Below are 17,750 nucleotides of genomic sequence, written 5' to 3'. Positions count from 1 at the left end.
GTGTCGTGATTCTTTGCATAATCCCAAAACTACATTTAAGGTAATTTTTTATTAATTCATATATATGTTAGGTGTCTGGACCGGAAACAAACTTGTAGTATACATCTATTAAACTCCCTTATTTCACTTGATCGTCCTCTCTAACAACCTGTACAGTGTTTGGAACTAATTAATTTTATGACAATACTAAAATCTTATAATTTGATTATAATTATAATTCTGATTACAAATCATTATAATCCGAGATTACATGTAAAAAATACATAATTACATTAGAGTTACATTTTCTGAGATGATTTCCTTTGTAGTATGATTGTTAAAAACTTATAGAAACTGATGCCTCTGACACAATGTCACTTTGTGTTTCAAGCTGTGGTGTAAAAAACTGGAAAACCTAAATCAAGTTCTGCATCTGATCTTTTCTACTTCCTCCATCATTCAGAGATCAGATAGTTCCTCCTAGTGTTCTTGAGTTGTCCTACTCTTTGTATTCAAAGTCAGGGTTGTATGCAAAGAGTTACTTGAAGACCAATGCTAGATTTCCAGTGCTCCTTTGAGCCTCTGTTCTGTGTAAGCTGGGTCATCTTTAAATAGAATAGTTTGTGTCTTTTGTGATTGAAGTTTTTCTTCTTTTAAAGCAGAAAAAATATTTACTGCGTAAAACACTTAAAAAGGCCACTGTGTAAGAAAAACACACAAGAAGGTCTACAAGAAGCTTTTGGGAAGAGACAAATAAATAAAGCTGCCTTTTTGCAATAAAAGAACATCTGCAGTGATTTTCTACATTGTTCCTAAAATTAATAGGCATTATAAAAAGACCCAAAGCAATATTAGATATGATTATTTTCTTTATTCTTTCTTTTTTAAGTCATCCAGCTATTTTGCAGAGCTCCATTATTGCCTAAACAAATGGAGAACCTGAGTTATTTCTACGCCTCTGAAAAATTTGACCCCTTTAGTTCATTTGTAAATGTCAAAAAACCATTCATACCAACTGGAGAGTGATACATAGAGAGTTATAGTGAAATGTTGAGATCATCTTTTATGTTTTCTGACAACAATAATTTAAAAATTTTGTGTAAACCTTTAAGCAGAATACAAATACGGTTATCAATTCTAAAGTTTTCTATAATTTATTTTCAGAAATACTAAAAGAGGGGCTCATAGAAAATATATTTAAATCCATTCAGACAGTAAAAGAATGTGAAAACAACAATCTGAGAGCCGGTTTCAAGCAATTTATTTCATAAAAGAAAATCAATTGAAGACTACTTTCACCCAGTACTTAGAATTAAGACTAACAATAAAACATTTCTATTCTATTCTATTCTATTCTACATATAGAATCTGTAGAGACTGGACTTGTTAAACTTAATAGTGCAACAAAAACAAATTTGTAAACTTTTACTGATGTTCACGTTTACATGTTTTACATAACTTTTCTCTTATTTCTAGAATTTTCTGGCAATGTTCCCTACCTTCATTCACAAATGAAGATTATTTCACAAAAGTCAGGAAGTGAGTTTATGTGGAAGAAAGTTGATCAAATTAAATTGTTTCTGATTTTAGAACATTCTTGAACGAAGGAGATATTTGTGAAAGCTGTCATTTCAATCAACTGGCACATTTTTGTAATCAGATATGTATAATAACTCAGATGACTTCTTGATTATTTCATTTATTTGCACACTTTAAGTGTTGAAATGACAACAAACAGATAACATGAGGATCTGGCTACCAGTGATCATATTATTTGCAACCTTATGCTTCTGTGACTGTTTTGTTTATGCATATAATCTACTTATACAGCCATTTGGATGTAATGTCTATGAAATATGTGATGGAACCAAAGCTGAACATGATTTAATTATCAAATTAATTGCACACTGTTTTCAAAAGACAGAAATCTACACCACAAATCTGTACATTCTCTGATTAATTATTTAGTCAATACAGTAAATCTTATGTAACATTTGGCGTACCAGTCACAATCAGTTTCTGGAAAACTATTACTCATTACTTGAATCCTTATAACGACACATGATGCAATCACAATATCCATATATTCAATTGTCTTCTAGTAGTTACATATATAAATCAATTTAATACATAAACAGGATTTATTAAAGAAAATATAGTATAAACTTCATAATGAATGAATGATGAAAATGTGGCGACCAACAACGGTCTTTTGAGTGGCGTGTCGTTGCACCAACCCAATTCATGGTTCTCTAAGACAAACAGCCAATCAACTTCGATACAGTGGACACAGACGCTGACGTCGCCGCGATCTGATGTGTACAAATCAGCGGCGGCCAGCATGTTGGGTGGAACCAATCAGCACGTTCCAACGAGAAGCTGCTCAGCCAATCGCTAGCCTCCACGACGGGCAAGAAGTGACTGCTTATATATTGAGCAAGCACGCTTCATTCAGCATCATCTAACTGTGCCAAGAATAGAGAGAACACAAAAGATACGCAGCTTGTTAAATAAAGGCTTGTTCCAGTGGAGGCATCGCCAAGGCCGTTGATTAACTGAAAACACTTCACTTACGGTATGTATGGGAAGTGGGTGGGATTAAGAAGGATGCAGCAATGCAATATTTTAGACTTTTACAGCGTATAGTTTTTTAACAGTGTGTTGTAAAGCTAACGTTTTACTTTGAGCTTTTATTTGCTTAACGATACAATAGCCTTTTTAAATTAAGTTGACAGTCGTTATAAAATGAATCTAACATACAAATACAATGTACTTTTGACTTTTCATCTTGGCATTTTCCGTCGCTTGTCTGCAAGGCATGTTAGCATGGTTAGCTTGATAGGCCCATTGGTGGATAAAATAGAATTCACGTTAACTTAAATAATTGGAGGAGACTGCGGTGGTCGGCACAGCTCTTCTAACGATATAAATTATAATTAATTTGACGTTTTTGCGTGGATTTATTGACAGAGGCTTCGCTTCCTGTTTTGCACGAGTTTGACGCTTGGTAATGACATAAAGCCTGAAGTGCCCGCATTATGTATTCAGGACACGTTGATTTACTTTACACTTCTTCTCTATAGATTTTGTCATAGATCTGAGACTAAACGAATAAAGATGAAGCTGTTGTGGGTCGTAATGCTGCTAGTCGGCACTGCGGTCGCCGATGATGACGACAAGAAGGAGAACGTGGGAACTGTGATCGGAATTGACCTGGGGACCACATATTCATGGTAAGAAAAAGTGAATCCAGCGAAATGATACTCCTTTAAGGATGGTATGCATCAATAATCGGTATCTTCATTAATCTTTTGAATGTTTTCCTGTAGTGTTGGAGTCTTCAAGAACGGTCGAGTGGAGATCATTGCCAATGACCAGGGTAACCGTATCACTCCTTCATACGTGGCCTTCACAAGTGAAGGTGAGCGTCTGATTGGTGATGCTGCCAAGAATCAGCTGACCTCTAACCCGGAGAACACTGTTTTTGATGCCAAGCGACTGATTGGTCGCACTTGGGGTGACTCGTCTGTGCAACAGGACATCAAGTACCTGCCCTTCAAAGTGAGTTTTAACTCTTGAGTATTTATTTTAAAAGGAAAAGTTAAAGTTGTGGGGTAACTTATCTGTAAGAAATGCTTTATTAATTTTGATGCTTGTCTGTCATAAGGTTACTGAGAAGAAGAGCAAGCCCCATATTCAGGTTGACATTGGTGGAGGTCAGATGAAGACATTTGCCCCTGAGGAAATCTCTGCCATGGTTTTGACCAAGATGAAGGAAACTGCTGAGGCCTACCTAGGCAAGAAGGTATAAATGTCAAAACATGTTTATGAAAGCATTAGTTGGTCACAAATTATGTGAAACTGAATCCATGTTCCTCCTTTCCTCAGGTCACACATGCTGTGGTCACTGTCCCTGCCTATTTTAATGATGCCCAGCGCCAGGCCACTAAGGATGCTGGAACCATCGCTGGTTTGAATGTAATGAGAATCATCAACGAACCGTAAGTGTTGGGACAGAACTGCTGAATCAATAGAAAGTGAAAATGTTCTCCTTTTCATTTGTAGTAATCTCAACTTTTTTATTTAAACTTAGAACTGCTGCTGCCATTGCTTATGGCTTGGATAAGAGGGATGGTGAAAAGAACATTCTGGTGTTCGATCTGGGTGGTGGCACCTTTGACGTCTCCCTCCTGACCATTGACAATGGTGTGTTTGAAGTGGTGGCCACCAATGGTGACACTCATCTGGGAGGCGAGGACTTCGACCAGCGTGTCATGGAGCACTTCATCAAGCTGTACAAGAAGAAGACTGGCAAAGATGTTCGCAAAGACAACCGTGCTGTGCAGAAGTTGCGTCGTGAGGTTGAGAAGGCAAAAAGGGCTCTGTCAGCCCAGCACCAGGCTCGCATTGAGATTGAGTCCTTCTTTGAGGGAGAAGACTTCTCTGAGACCCTGACCCGTGCCAAGTTTGAAGAGCTGAACATGGTAAATAGTTATTTTATAATATTCCACCATCATAAAGGTTTTTTTTTTTTTCTTTTTCTTTTTTTTTTTAAAATATATAAAAATGAATGTCTTGACATGCTCTGATTTTTTTTTTCTCCCCCCCTTTTTAAAATCCCATGTAGGACCTTTTCCGTTCTACAATGAAGCCTGTGCAGAAGGTGCTGGAAGATGCTGACCTGAAGAAATCTGACATTGATGAAATTGTGCTTGTCGGAGGCTCCACACGTATCCCCAAAATCCAGCAGCTGGTAAAGGAGTTTTTCAATGGCAAAGAACCCTCAAGGGGTATCAACCCTGATGAGGCTGTGGCATATGGAGCTGCTGTGCAGGCTGGAGTTCTTTCTGGAGAGGAGAACACTGGTAAGTCATCACATTTTCCAAAATTTGATACTTGCCCATTCAATCAAGTGTGATCTTATTTACTAAAATATCTTCCTTCACTTGCAGGTGATGTGGTTCTTCTGGATGTTTGCCCTCTGACTCTTGGTATTGAGACTGTTGGTGGTGTGATGACCAAACTGATCCCCAGAAACACAGTGGTGCCAACAAAGAAATCGCAGATCTTCTCCACAGCCTCTGATAATCAGCCTACTGTCACCATTAAAGTTTATGAAGGTAAGAACTAAGACATTACAGTGAAATCTTTCCAAATAGGATTTATAAAGACTCGGGGCAAGAATTAGTTTTTCTATGTGAAGTAAATTGTGCACAAGCCTAACTATGAACTGTCTTTTAGGTGAACGTCCTTTGACAAAAGACAACCATCTGCTGGGCACCTTTGATCTGACCGGCATCCCCCCTGCCCCCCGTGGTGTTCCACAAATCGAAGTCACTTTTGAAATTGATGTCAACGGTATTCTGCGTGTCACTGCTGAAGATAAGGGCACTGGCAACAAGAACAAGATCACAATCACAAACGACCAGAATCGGTTGACTCCTGAGGAGATCGAGCGTATGGTGACCGATGCCGAGCGCTTTGCTGATGAAGACAAGAGGCTGAAGGAGAGGATCGATGCCCGTAATGAGCTGGAGAGCTACGCTTACTCTCTGAAGAACCAGATTGGTGACAAAGAGAAGCTTGGTGGCAAACTGTCAGATGACGACAAGGAGGCCATTGAAAAGGCTGTGGAGGAGAAGATTGAGTGGATGGAGTCGCACCAAGATGCTGAGCTGGAAGACTTCCAGGCCAAGAAAAAGGAGCTGGAGGAGGTGGTTCAGCCAATTATCAGCAAGCTTTACGGTAGTGCAGGCGGTCCTCCGCCTGAGGGTGCTGATGCTGACCAAGATAAGGATGAGTTGTAGGCAGGTTTGGAAGTCTTGTCGCCCCTTATCCCTTCTAGTAGTGGCATCATCATGTACTTTTTGTTTTGACTGATGGGACTCAATATTGAGAGGAATGGCAGGGAAGGGGTGGCGATCAACAAGCAACCATACTGAATCTTCAGAGACTATAAAATGAGTTTCAGTGTGGGGAAGTGTTCTCTTCGCTGGAAGGCGGAGATTCGTCAGCCCAGATATGAGGCTTGTTGCTGCTGTTCTCAGGCAGTCCTGATAGGGTTTTGTGATGGGGCAGAGACTTGGAGGGAGGGGTGGGTGGGAGGGCAGGTGTGAGGGTACATCAAATGGGGTGTCTGTGGGGTAAAGGGCTCTGTGTTCACAGGCAAAGCTAAAAGTTATTTATTGAGTCAGATCATTGTACTTCAGCAAAGATGTTGAAATAAATGTTTGATACAAACTGTTACTTGGCTGAATCCTGTTTCATTCATTTACTGCTTTTGATATTTATTTAGATGACTGCATCAACACAATGTGTCAAATAAGAAACACTTCAACCTTTTCAATTCAAGCACAAGGAGTTAAAAAAAGGCACTTGATGATTTTTATTTTCTCAAATCTTCACTTCAAAACGGTTACAATGCAGTCATTATGTATGACGCCTTGCGTGTCCATGCCTCCAAATACAAATGCCAGATGTACAGTTTCAGAGGCTACTGGGCTGTTGGCCTGGTTGCCATCTTCATTTCCTTTACCACTCAGCTTCCATGGAAGTAAACACATGGAGTGGTCAAGACGGTTTGATGGCATATCTCCTTCAAATTTCATTAATGTCCATCTATTTTTGTCTGCAAAGAAAAGAACACTATAATGCATATTTGAACTTTGGATGAAGTAGCAAAATTAGGCAGAATAATAAAGGCAATGTACCAGTGCTAAATCTGTACATGGAGTTGGTGGCGCCATCTGCAGTCATGCCTCCAAATGAATAAATATTTGTACCCAGCACAACAGCTGAGTGAGCTGCTACTCCAGGTGGGATATCTCCTTTGGTCTGTATTTTCTCCCATTTCATGCTTCCTATAAACAGGTTTACATATGTATGTAAATTTACTTTGAGCTCTATTTTATAAGAATTCCAGCAACACACTTTGATATGAGAATTCTGAGGCTTACTTGAGTCTATGGAGTACATGTCATTGTGGAATTTGTCTCCAGCCATGCCTCCATGAATGTAGATTTTAGAGCCAACAGCCACAATAATGTGGCCATGTCTGGCTGGTGGTTGTCTGCCTTGTGTTTCTGGTTGAGACCAAGTGGAAGATACTGCAACACATTTGCACATGATATAAAGATATGGTTATAAACTATTTTAAAATGTATTAAAACAATGATAATACTGTGAACAGGAACAAGAAGAATGATAATGGAAACACCTTTGTGTTTTGTGGGACATTCAACAAGTCCAAAATCAGTGCATTTGCTATTTATTATAAAACTGGACTACTGATTTGGTAAAAAAAAATTGTAAGAAGGTGTCAGACTGTAAATATTGACTACTCTTTCCCACCCTGCTAATTCGTGTATCTTGCCACAGGTGTTCTCAGGTCTCTGCCCAAGCTGAAGTAAGAGAGGTGTTATTTTAATCAATGGATTCTTTAGCTGCTAATGAACAAGGTGAACAGGCAAGTTGGCCTCCTTTAGCTTGTGCAGCAAAATTGAGCGGAGAGTCAGTGAGACAGAAATCTAGTGAAGTAACAGCATGCACACATCCATTAAGCCCTGCCAGGAGATTCAATTAGCCAAAAGAAATTAAAAAAACTGCAGGTGTACAACATTGTAAATAGAGCCTACAGCTGTAGTCAAGGTGGAATTACAGCAAATTACACTGCCAAACGCTAATTATTTCAATTATGTTAAGTTGGAGGTTCATTTAACACTCACCTGTATCAAAGACATGTAATTTTGTGTCTGAAACAGGCACAGCTCCCACTTCTCCACCAGAAAAGACGTACAGTTTGTCCCCTATGCAGGCTGAATTGGTGTGGTATGTCCTGGGACTAGGGAGCTCTCCTTTCACCACTACATCCTTCCAGCAAGGCTCACTCTCTGGATGCAAAATGCACAGATTGGAAGGTTCTTAATGAAATCAAAAGTACAATCAGGTATTCATTTGAGATAAACTATAAATGATGGCAGATTTCAAGGCAAATATAAGATGGAATTTACCTGTTAGGTTTACTTTCTGGATAGAGTTGCGATTGCCCGTCTGCTGTGCCCCACCAAACACCCACAGGCTCTGTGGGCAGCTCTCTGGAATAAAGCTGCAGTGCTCATATCTTGCTTCCAATCCTTTCCACTTTGAGGTCTCCCATGCATGGTTATCTGGCAAAAAGGATTAGAAGGCCCAAAACTAATATTCTTTGACTTTAACACAGCCAAACATATAAAAAAGGTTTCACCAGTGCAGGGATATGACAACTGATACAATGTTTTATCCTGATATTTCTTACCTAGATACTAATAACTTTATAATATACATAACATAATTTCATAACTTAATATAAACTTTATGAAAATCATTGTAAAGCATGCAAATGGTTATGCGTAAACTCCAAAACATTGTTTTGAGGACATTTTTTTTGTTTGTTTGTTTTACCTAGATTTATCGTGTGGGAATCTGAGAAACTGCCATTTGGGTTTGCTCCCCCAACAATAAGGATTCTCCCTAATCCTCCATCTCTAGATGGAATAAACATGCAGGTATGACCCACACTAACACCTGGAGCACTTCCGCTGGGCCTTAAAGAATACCTGTCAACAATAACACATTTAGAGAATAAGTAAGATGTAATATTGTGTTCTTTTACGTGCAAATATTCAATGTTTATATACTCACCACAGCCTTTCTCTAGGTTTATGTGATTGATCAAGCACTGGGACAAACTCCATGGCTATCAGGGATGCTGTTAAATGAATCTGCTCAATTGCTTCCTTGCGTGTTTTTTGTCATTGATGCTATGAATGGCGATTGGAGTAGATAGCAAACAGACAACACACAACCAATCATCACCAAAATTAAACTATAATTTTAATATTTTACGGACAGAATAACGCGATGGTGTCTTCGGAACCTAGCACAACAAAAACACCAAGACACCAAGATATTTATTGTAGATATTATCTTTAAAATGGCAAAATAAAGCTCTGAGATAAAGCTTCGTGGTACATAAAGTTCTATTTACCATAAGTGCTACTAAATGAAATCCACACTAAGCGTAAATATTAGTAAATATTAGTGATGTAACTTACAGTGCCGAGGCACCGGAGCGCGAACCGAGTAATTCCGGAAATATCCTGTGACGTATGGCAACCTGGGAGTATGGCAAGCAAAAATGGCCAAAATTTGCCACTCTTAATGGCGCGTTTATATTATTTATTTTGTGGCGATAAACGGCGTAAAATATTCCGTTTGCTAAAGCTTCGGAAACTCAAAAAAAAAAAAGAAAAAAAAAAAAAAAAAAAAAGAAATATATTGCATAAGAAGTCTTTGTTCACACATGTCGAATCACCTGAAACCACATAATCAGTGCCAACCTATGCTTACAGTGAGGCAGACTAAATTATTAGTGGCTATTTTAAAAAAAAAAATATCGACACTATTGATAAAGTATATACTACTATATTTATTAAAGTATATCGTACTTAAAGAAAAACAGCATAATAAAATATGGCACAATGAAACATGTGAAAGTATCTCTGTATATCTTTACACACACACACACACATATATAGGGCTGGGCAATATATCAAGTTTTTTAGATAAATCAAGACTTGGTCATACACGATACAGAATGAGGGAATATCGTTTATATTGAAATACTGTAGCTTGTTTGGAGTTAAAATATCTTACTTATTTGCATTTTGTACAATTGTTATTTTGGTAATCGAAAATGTTTTTCATTAGTTTTGGTTTAAGAACATTTAATTTAATATACAGCTTTTTAATTTCAGTAACCTGCTTTAAAGCATCGTGCTGCTGCTCCTAAATGAAAGTGTACTTAGCACTCAAGGCTGTAAATTAGAACTGTTTCTTTGGTTACTTGACAAAAAATTATATTGAGATATTTATTATTACAAATAAATTATGTCTACTTATTGCAAATGAGCATAAGTTTCCTTAGTCCCACTAATAGAATAAAATGCCTTTATTTGCACTGAATATACATTACAGCACTGAAACAGATTCGATCACAAGGGCAGCCTAATAAAACTGAATCCCCCAACTTCATGGTTAATGTCCAAACAATAAGACAAGCAGAGTAGAGTAGTAAAGGGGGACACTGCTTGTGGTTTTGTGAGATTATTCAGATGTTTCAGAAATTAGATACATCCAAAAAAGCGTACCTGAACTAATGTGCTTATTTAGAAAAAACAAGCATACAATAATAGCTTTACAATCAAAGCTTACAATATCAGATAGAAAATGGCCATTAAGCCATGTCTGATACGAGTCGTTATTTAGAATCTTGGACACTGGAAATATTTTAAGACTGTCAAGACAAGATCGTCCTTCCAGTATGTTTCTTTCTATGAGTTATGTTTCTATAAGTATGCATGTTTTTTCACATTGTAGTGCATTTGATCACAGCACAATATAACTGTATGACATAGTGAGCCCACTAGGCTGCGCCATTGTATTTTTGGTTAAACCTTCACCTTCAATACAGTTGCCTGGCTATGCTGAGACGCCGGAGACATAAAAGAGGTACACTGGTAGCACAGTGTAATATAACACAGACATGTACTTACACATAATTGTGTTACAATGTAAAATGATCCATCCATTAATTTTCTACCCCTGTTTATTTCAAAGCAGGGTTCCAGGAGCAGGCAAGAGGCAGGGTACACCCTGGACAGGTCGCCAGTCCATCGATGGGCTGACAGAGAGAGACAAACAACCACTCAGGCACACAGTCATTCCTAGGGAAAATTTAGAGTGACTAGTTACAATAAAAATCCTGCATTTGGACTGTGGGAAGAAATGTGAGTGCCCAGAGAGAACCCATTCATACATGGGGAGAAAACTCCACACAGAGAGGCCCGACTCCTCATCCCCAGCTGAGGCGTTAACCAGGAACCTTCTTGCTGTGAGGCAATGGGGCTAACAACCACACCACCATACAGCCCACTGTAAAATGAACATTATATAAGACAGACAGGTTTTATGACTTAGGAATTTGTCAATGATATCACAAATTTAGAATATGGCTGATATTATTCAAAACAGAAGGACTTGAGCTCTTTTTGGCCAACATTTTGTCTTGATTTAGTGTTTATTTAGTCATTCTACTCACCATCTTGCTTTTGCTTTTCAGCAGAACTCTAGAATTTAACTTATTTATGGCATTTCTTTAAATATTTCTGGAATTAAGCTTCTGTTTTTGCTTCACAAGCTTATGTTATTTCATTGCTGAAACTGCTTGCTGTGTACCTGTTCAGTTTATAGAGTGTGCCGTTCACTGAACTAAGTTGGAAGTCATGTTTTCCAGCTTGTTTCCTCATACAGGCTGGGAAGCACGAGTTTTCCCTTGTGGCAGTCTGAACATCTCTGCACACATTCCCCTGTCTTTTGATTCCACAATGATGGAGTTCATCCACAGTTAAAACTGCTCAGTCATCTTCAATCTTGCTTTAGAAACTGAAAATTCATCTTTTCAAGGAACATGTTTCACTCTCGCCCTGCCTATCTCTTCCATCTTAATTAAGTTTTCTTAGCCTTTACCCTGTTCTTCAAATTGCACATGAAACTGCACCATTTGAAAACATTACTACACTGACTCTTGGGAATTTAGATTATTTGAGTTTTATGTCTGATGAAAACTGTTAACATTACCGCCTTAAAAATAGTGTTTTGCCTTTGTGAGAGACTGACATGTGGAAGTTTTGCTCTGCTTCCTTTTCAGGGAGGTTGTGTATGAGTTTCAGAGAAACCTTTTGTTTTCCCTTCACTGTAACTGATAAGGACCCGATGAATCAGGGGTTTTTTCATGGAGTGCAGAATGAGAGGAAGACGGAAAATGATCATGACTTTTCACAGTCCTGAGAAAAGGACAAGAAGCAGGAAAAAGAGATAACTATGATTTTTGTCAGCCAAAAATAGTCTCTTAGAGCACATGCTATTATGAGCATGCCATGTGCACAATACTCGCTGAGCTGAATTTGGACATTGAATGTGGCAAGCCGTAGGAAATCCTCGGGACAATTTTTCTTTTCATTAAACAAAGCTTGATTTGGGTGCCTCTAGGTAGGCGTGTCAGTGGTTACTCAGGATTAATACTAAAGGTTACTGGGTCACTGCTACTGGGCAAGAAGTTTTAACAATGTGTTGCTGCTACCGTCGTGCCACTTTTCAAGTAATCTAGATTATTGCTGCACAAACACAGCAATGGTTTAGTTGAATCTAAACTATTGTACACATTCACTGGTTATTAATCCTAGTATTAAAACATGTTTTTTTTTTGGTCTAAAGGTTGTTTTTGTTTGTGTCATCTCTTTTTGTGCTTGTTTTAATTAACAGGGGTTTTCAGTAGATTTCCTTTTTCTTTACTAAACATGTTGCTGAGCATCTTTTAATCTAATTTTAAAAACAGTTTTACTGTTAAATGAAAACTGCTTCATGTTAAGTGATATAATATATTGATGCTGTACATGCAAAAATGTAAAAAAAAACTTAATTTGCTTGTGGGAAACTACAAAATTTGCAATGTAATGTTTGTCAGATGACTGGCAAATCATTTTTATCATTGACAAATGGATTTAAACAGCACAGCAACACTATGCCTTTGGTCCAAATGGTACCAAATGATCACTAAAAATTAGGAAACTATGTAAACTCCTTTATTATAAAAATGCAATATTTTCTAAAGCAGTGTGATTAAATTACAAGTACAGATTTATCACAATTTGGCTTAATAATAAACAAGTAGAGCAAGCAGATTCAACCAAAACATTGGTAATGTTTTTTTCTAATACACTGATTTATAATGTACCAGACTAACCCATGTAAGTTATAATAGTATTTGTTAACAGATTAATAGTACTTGTCTTTTTGTGGTACTGTGCAGAAATCTCGAGCCATACCTCATTTTAAAAATATTTAGCAAAAACAAAGCCAGACTTTCTCATAAAAGTTTTCGAGACTTTTTAAAGACCTTTCAAAGTTTTTTTTTTTTTTTTTTTTTTTCCACATTTGACTGCTTTTCTTTCATTTTTAGTTCAGTCTTTTTGCCTGACCATTTTCAGAGGAAGGTTATTGCTTTTTTGTTACACTACTTAACACCGACCTATGAATCTTTCAAAAGTAAAAAAGGCTTTCAACTCAAGGAGAATGTAGGACAATTTAATCTTTTGTTGGCATTGCTTTAAAGTAACATAATTTGTTCCAATTTGTCTATTTGTATCTACAAAAATAACTAAGATAACAAACATGAACAGGTACTGTATACTGTAAGAGAGGCTTATTGGAAACAACTTCTTCAAGTACGCTGCAAGACATAAAAGGTACAGGACGTCATTCCTGCCAGCAGCCATATCCCTCCTTAACAAGAATCTGATTCTTTGATGTTTTATAGTTTGTATATATATATATATATATAATAAAATAAAATAAAACTCCTCACTACAACATTTAGATTTTTTCTTACAAGACAGATCATTTTAATTTAATTTCAAAAGATTACATTTTGGAACAATTTGGTTCATTAGCCAAAAACTTTGCTCATCATATCTCAATAAATAACTGCCATAAATCACAAATAAGGATTAGCTCAAAACTGTTGAACAGTAATGTATGCTCATCTAGTTTATTTTTTTGTATTTAAAGGTGCCCTTCTTCTGTTTCCTAATTGTATGCATATTGTACCTTTACAAGCACACACAAAAAGGCATCAGGTTTCTTCTATCTCTCCACTGCAGCTGAAATCTACCTGTCTGCAGAAGCAGCTAGCATGCTCTTTCCAACATGATCTGGCTCAGAGTTTACTTGCGCAAGCCCCCTGCCAACTCTCCTGAGGCATCCTCCTTTCTCCTCAGTACACATGGTGAGGTTATTTTTTCCTCTTTTTACAGAAACTGCTATATCTGTAAATTGTGATAGTGAAAGTTTTAGACATAGATTTATTGTAGCAGGCACCATAAACCTCTGTCTAAATCGTTGTCTGTGGCTCAAAAGTCTTTTTAGTGGCTTCCAAGGAATGTGTCCATGTTATCTAAAATATTGTGCCATGTAAGTCTGGTACCGCCAACACATATTCTGCCATGTACACTAGAACATACTTGCATCACAAAAAGGCTCAGATGTAGTAACATGTCCCCTGGTCTGGTAATGAGGCTTCTTCCCTTATCTGGTGACACCCTGAATCATTTATGGAGGGTATTATCCAAACAGGGAGAGGTTGTTCCTGCACTATTTACTGAGACTAAATCCTCATCCATAATCTAGTGTTTATCGGGGAGGAAAATGAATATGGATAAGGTTTTATAATCTGATCACAGTTATAAGGTTGACTTTTGTATTTCATGCTTGCAGTGCCTTTATCACTGAGTGAGGAGGATGTTGGGGGTTAAGTTCTGACTATGGTGGAGATTAATATGTCATATTGGCCTTTAAACAACAGATAGTTGCATATTTTTAAGAGGTGTCTCCCTGTAAAAGTCTAGTTTTTGTCCATATTTCTTCACCATGTTCAAGATACTCCCAACTAAATCATACCTATTAGGAATACACACATTTCCAAACCTCCCCTTTTCAGAGAGAGCAACAGATTAATCAGATATCTTACACCTGGAGTAGCAAATTACAATGATCATCCCATGAGTCAGCACTCAGCATTAGAGGGGTGTGATGTTGGATTTAGTGACATGTAGCAGTGAAGTTCCAGATTGAATCCCACAGAATAGGAGAAACCACATTCCTGCTTACAAACAAAGAGGGAAGCTCACTGTAAAACTGATGCTTGCCTCCGTGGTATAAAAACAGGCAGTACACCACTGGTAAAGGTCATTGGCTACCTCCTCTTGATCTGAAAATGAAGGCACAGAAACACAAATATTAGGTTTTATGCTGATGTGTGGGATGTCTAGACTATGAAACTTTTCTTTTGTGAAGGTAAAAGCTTATGTTTCTGTCTTTAGGATGTCTCAGGGGAGCTTTTGTGTTGCATTGGACACACATTTTTTTTTACAATGGTACAAAAAATATGTTTGAATTTGAAATCCAAAGTTAGGTTGGACTACTTTTTTCCCCTCTTATCATTGCCACAACAGCAATGTGTCTGACCTCTGCCATTTCCACTGAGTGATATAGTTTCTGGAAATTAGTGTGGATAACACCAGCTTTATTCAAAATGGACCAAAGACCTGATACACCATCAGACACTTCAGCCAAGATAATAAGGGTAATTTGATTAGTAATGCTTTATTATTGTAAATGCGATCTTTCCACTCGGGTTCTCTCTTAGTCTAATCTGACGGTGGTGCCCTTTTACAAGTGGGTCAAACGTGTCTGTGAACTTTTCCGAAAGCTTATTTTGTTTGGTGTAGCTTGCCTTTGGACCCCTTAGAAAAATATTTTCTATAATGTCAAAGAGTGAATTTGAGCCATGAACCAGGTGCAGACGTAATGCTTTTTCTTCCTCTCAGGCATTTTTCCTTTCCATAACAGACCTATAATCCTAAATTTATGCAATAAGTTATTATTTTATATGTCAAACAACAAGATAGAAACATATACAAAGAGAGGATTTTAAAAGCTATGTCATTCAATGCTTTTTTGACTGGTAGTAACAAAAATGGCAAATTATAAGTAATTTGAAGATGTGTCATGTATGGTGTTGATTAAGCTAAACTCTTCCTTTTGTTTCTTGTTTGAATGTTCTTTCTAGGAAAGACCCACAAGAGATAATAACTGTAATCCAACTATAAAAATGATTTGATTGTGATGTGGTTTCTATGTATAATTATTGTACATCATGATTATGAGAAAATTATTATTCAATACAGTTTACATTTTATTAGGGAAAATGTGCCCACATAAATCTTTTATTAATTAAAAAAAAGAGACTATTTTTTTTTATCTAAAACTCATCTCCTGATCACACAAGAATTTATTTTTTAGCTGATATTCTGGAGAAGATGTGATCTAACGACTGAGTTCAATTTGTGCCTCTGCCATACTGATTAGGTTGTGAAGGAAAATCCACAACAATGCCGCAATAATAAAGATGGAATAATAATGTAAAGAATGTCATTTTGGGGCTATGAAAGAGTCCAGTGTCATTCCCACACACATTCATTATGCTTTGTGGGGAATGCATCTTCTAGAAACATGTAATAGCAATGCTTCAGTCTTGATGTGTTTCCCTATAGTTAGTGACTGTATTCAAACTTTTGCTAAACAGGTGTGAACTTTAGTTGTTAAATGCTCACCAGCTGTCATCTTCTGATTTCCTGGAGGTGTCCACCACCTCTTTGCTGGTATTACTGATTGCAGAGCACCTGTTTAACATGGTGACACTGTGTAACTGAGCACCAGACAGGCAGAATGGTGTTAATGCAGCTGTCACTGATGTATTAAGGATAACAATAAATCAGTGAATGCCTCATATTATGTGCGCTCTATTATGCTAGAGTTTTCCTTGCTCGGGTCAGCATCATTTGCGTTTAGCTCTTCCTTCAGTCTCAGATTTTTCATCTGACAGTGATTATGTGTTATAAAGGGGTGACCCTTTTTGGCTTGATTGAAGTGCAGAGCATTTCAAATGATTAAAAGGTCTTTTTGAAATATGAAATGTGAAATTGTTCCGATGATGAAATCCTCTTAGAAGCCCTCAAAGAATCATCTGCTGCTCTTTCTCTTAAATAGTATTGACATCTGACATACAGGTGTCTCCCTTTACACAGTAAACTGGATCTTCTGCCCCTCATTCAATGTCATGGAAAGAGTTAATGTTCAGTGGGTTTGGCAATGAATACAGAAGGAGATGTGTTTCGGGAGGTTATATAACAAGCTTGTTAAAAGATATTCAGCAAAGACATGGGAGGACACCTTGTGCGTCTCATCAGATTCTCTCTTTGTTCTCCCCTGAATCAAATGGGTTGAATTGGTGCTTGCCCCAGATGAGAACTTTAAATCCTGCACACTGCAGTTTCCAACTTTTCCAAATTGCTCTTGTTCTCAGAAAGGATGTTACAGAGAAAGGATTAACTTCTCTTTTCTCTCTCCTCTTTGATACTAGTTACTTTAAATGCCAAATAAAGACTGATAGTGTCCCCTGCCCTGGCCTTACTAGATGCAGGTTTTCTAATGTAACACATAAACATGAAAGCCCATTATGGTAAAGGGAGATTTTTAAAGGCTGGTATTCTCATCAGCCTCAACATGACTCTTTTTCTTCTTTTTGGTAATTGAAGATGTTTTTTCAGTCTACTGTTCATACCATTCCTAAACTGATTGAGTAATGAAACACAAGGCTATAGAAAGAAAGAAATGGACATGACCTCTGTCTCTAAGGTGATGAGTATGTAGCTGGATTCAAAACCCTGGTTCCCCTGGACGAATTACTGTAGTTAATATTTAAAGAGATAACAAATATAACAACTGATGTGCAAAAGCTATTATAAAACACTCAGAAGTTCATTAAATTATTAACTCTTTATGGATGTGTTAGGAATTGTAAAGTCAGACAGGAATTACTCCAACTAAATCTGTATAATAACACTCAACTATCACAAGTGTCAACAAGTAACAAGTGAAAATGAAGCTGCCTGATGTCTAAAATAAAAAATGATGTAAAAAAAAGCAAAGCAAACTCAGGTTTTACATGGAAAACTTACCTTTGATGTCATCTGAGCAATATGTGGACAAGTCTACTCTTTGTGGCCTAATTGAGCTGGCACATGAACAAAGACGGACTCAACAGGGAGAAGGTC

At 37.4% G+C, this 17,750-nt stretch overlaps 2 protein-coding genes across 4 annotated transcripts; one reads left to right on the top strand and one right to left on the bottom strand.

The window, feature by feature from the left end:
• The first annotated feature begins 2,413 nt into the window (after positions 1 to 2,413).
• Positions 2,414 to 6,225, top strand: hspa5 (heat shock protein 5). 2 transcript variants are annotated; one of them, XM_041970518.1, is made up of 9 exons: positions 2,414 to 2,554; positions 3,063 to 3,212; positions 3,309 to 3,540; positions 3,647 to 3,784; positions 3,868 to 3,980; positions 4,073 to 4,463; positions 4,607 to 4,844; positions 4,932 to 5,099; positions 5,221 to 6,225. In XM_041970518.1, the coding sequence occupies exons 2-9, from the start codon at positions 3,097 to 3,099 to the stop codon at positions 5,784 to 5,786; spliced, it is 1,962 nt and encodes a 653-aa protein (XP_041826452.1). In that variant the 5' UTR covers positions 2,414 to 2,554; positions 3,063 to 3,096; the 3' UTR covers positions 5,787 to 6,225. The 2 variants fall into 2 exon arrangements, with proteins under 2 accessions (XP_041826452.1, XP_041826451.1); XM_041970517.1 differs by having other exon boundaries at positions 2,439 to 2,554; positions 3,075 to 3,212.
• A 66-nt stretch (positions 6,226 to 6,291) lies between these two features.
• On the bottom strand, positions 6,292 to 9,139 carry rabepk (Rab9 effector protein with kelch motifs). 2 transcript variants are annotated; one of them, XM_041970540.1, is made up of 8 exons: positions 9,072 to 9,139; positions 8,659 to 8,777; positions 8,419 to 8,573; positions 7,989 to 8,144; positions 7,704 to 7,898; positions 6,936 to 7,085; positions 6,690 to 6,839; positions 6,292 to 6,607 (listed from the first exon to the last, which is right to left on the bottom strand). In XM_041970540.1, the coding sequence occupies exons 2-8, from the start codon at positions 8,709 to 8,711 to the stop codon at positions 6,381 to 6,383; spliced, it is 1,086 nt and encodes a 361-aa protein (XP_041826474.1). In that variant the 5' UTR covers positions 8,712 to 8,777; positions 9,072 to 9,139; the 3' UTR covers positions 6,292 to 6,380. The 2 variants fall into 2 exon arrangements, with proteins under 2 accessions (XP_041826474.1, XP_041826475.1); XM_041970541.1 differs by lacking the exon at positions 9,072 to 9,139 and having other exon boundaries at positions 7,704 to 7,868; positions 8,659 to 9,039.
• Between the last annotated feature and the right edge of the window lie 8,611 nt (positions 9,140 to 17,750).

Source organism: Melanotaenia boesemani, chromosome 19 (genome assembly GCF_017639745.1).
Source record: "Melanotaenia boesemani isolate fMelBoe1 chromosome 19, fMelBoe1.pri, whole genome shotgun sequence".
NCBI lineage: Eukaryota > Metazoa > Chordata > Actinopteri > Atheriniformes > Melanotaeniidae > Melanotaenia > Melanotaenia boesemani.
The sequence above is the reverse complement of the archived record's forward strand: the minus strand, read 5'-3'. Positions and strand labels throughout refer to the sequence as shown.

Bases quoted from the DNA above. Each gene is read 5' to 3' on its own strand.
- hspa5 (XM_041970518.1), top strand. From the start codon at position 3,097: ATGAAGCTGTTGTGGGTCGTAATGCTGCTAGTCGGCACTGCGGTCGCC. The intron at 3,785-3,867 runs GTATAAATGTCA...TCCTTTCCTCAG, and splicing joins AGGCCTACCTAGGCAAGAAG to GTCACACATGCTGTGGTCAC. The intron at 4,845-4,931 runs GTAAGTCATCAC...CTTCACTTGCAG, and splicing joins TTCTGGAGAGGAGAACACTG to GTGATGTGGTTCTTCTGGAT.
- rabepk (XM_041970540.1), bottom strand. From the start codon at position 8,711: ATGGAGTTTGTCCCAGTGCTTGATCAATCACATAAACCTAGAGAAAGG. The intron at 8,145-8,418 runs GTAAAACAAACA...CCTTTTTGCCAG, and splicing joins TTCCCACACGATAAATCTAG to ATAACCATGCATGGGAGACC. The intron at 7,086-7,703 runs GTGAGTGTTAAA...AATGTGTTGCAG, and splicing joins ATTACATGTCTTTGATACAG to TATCTTCCACTTGGTCTCAA.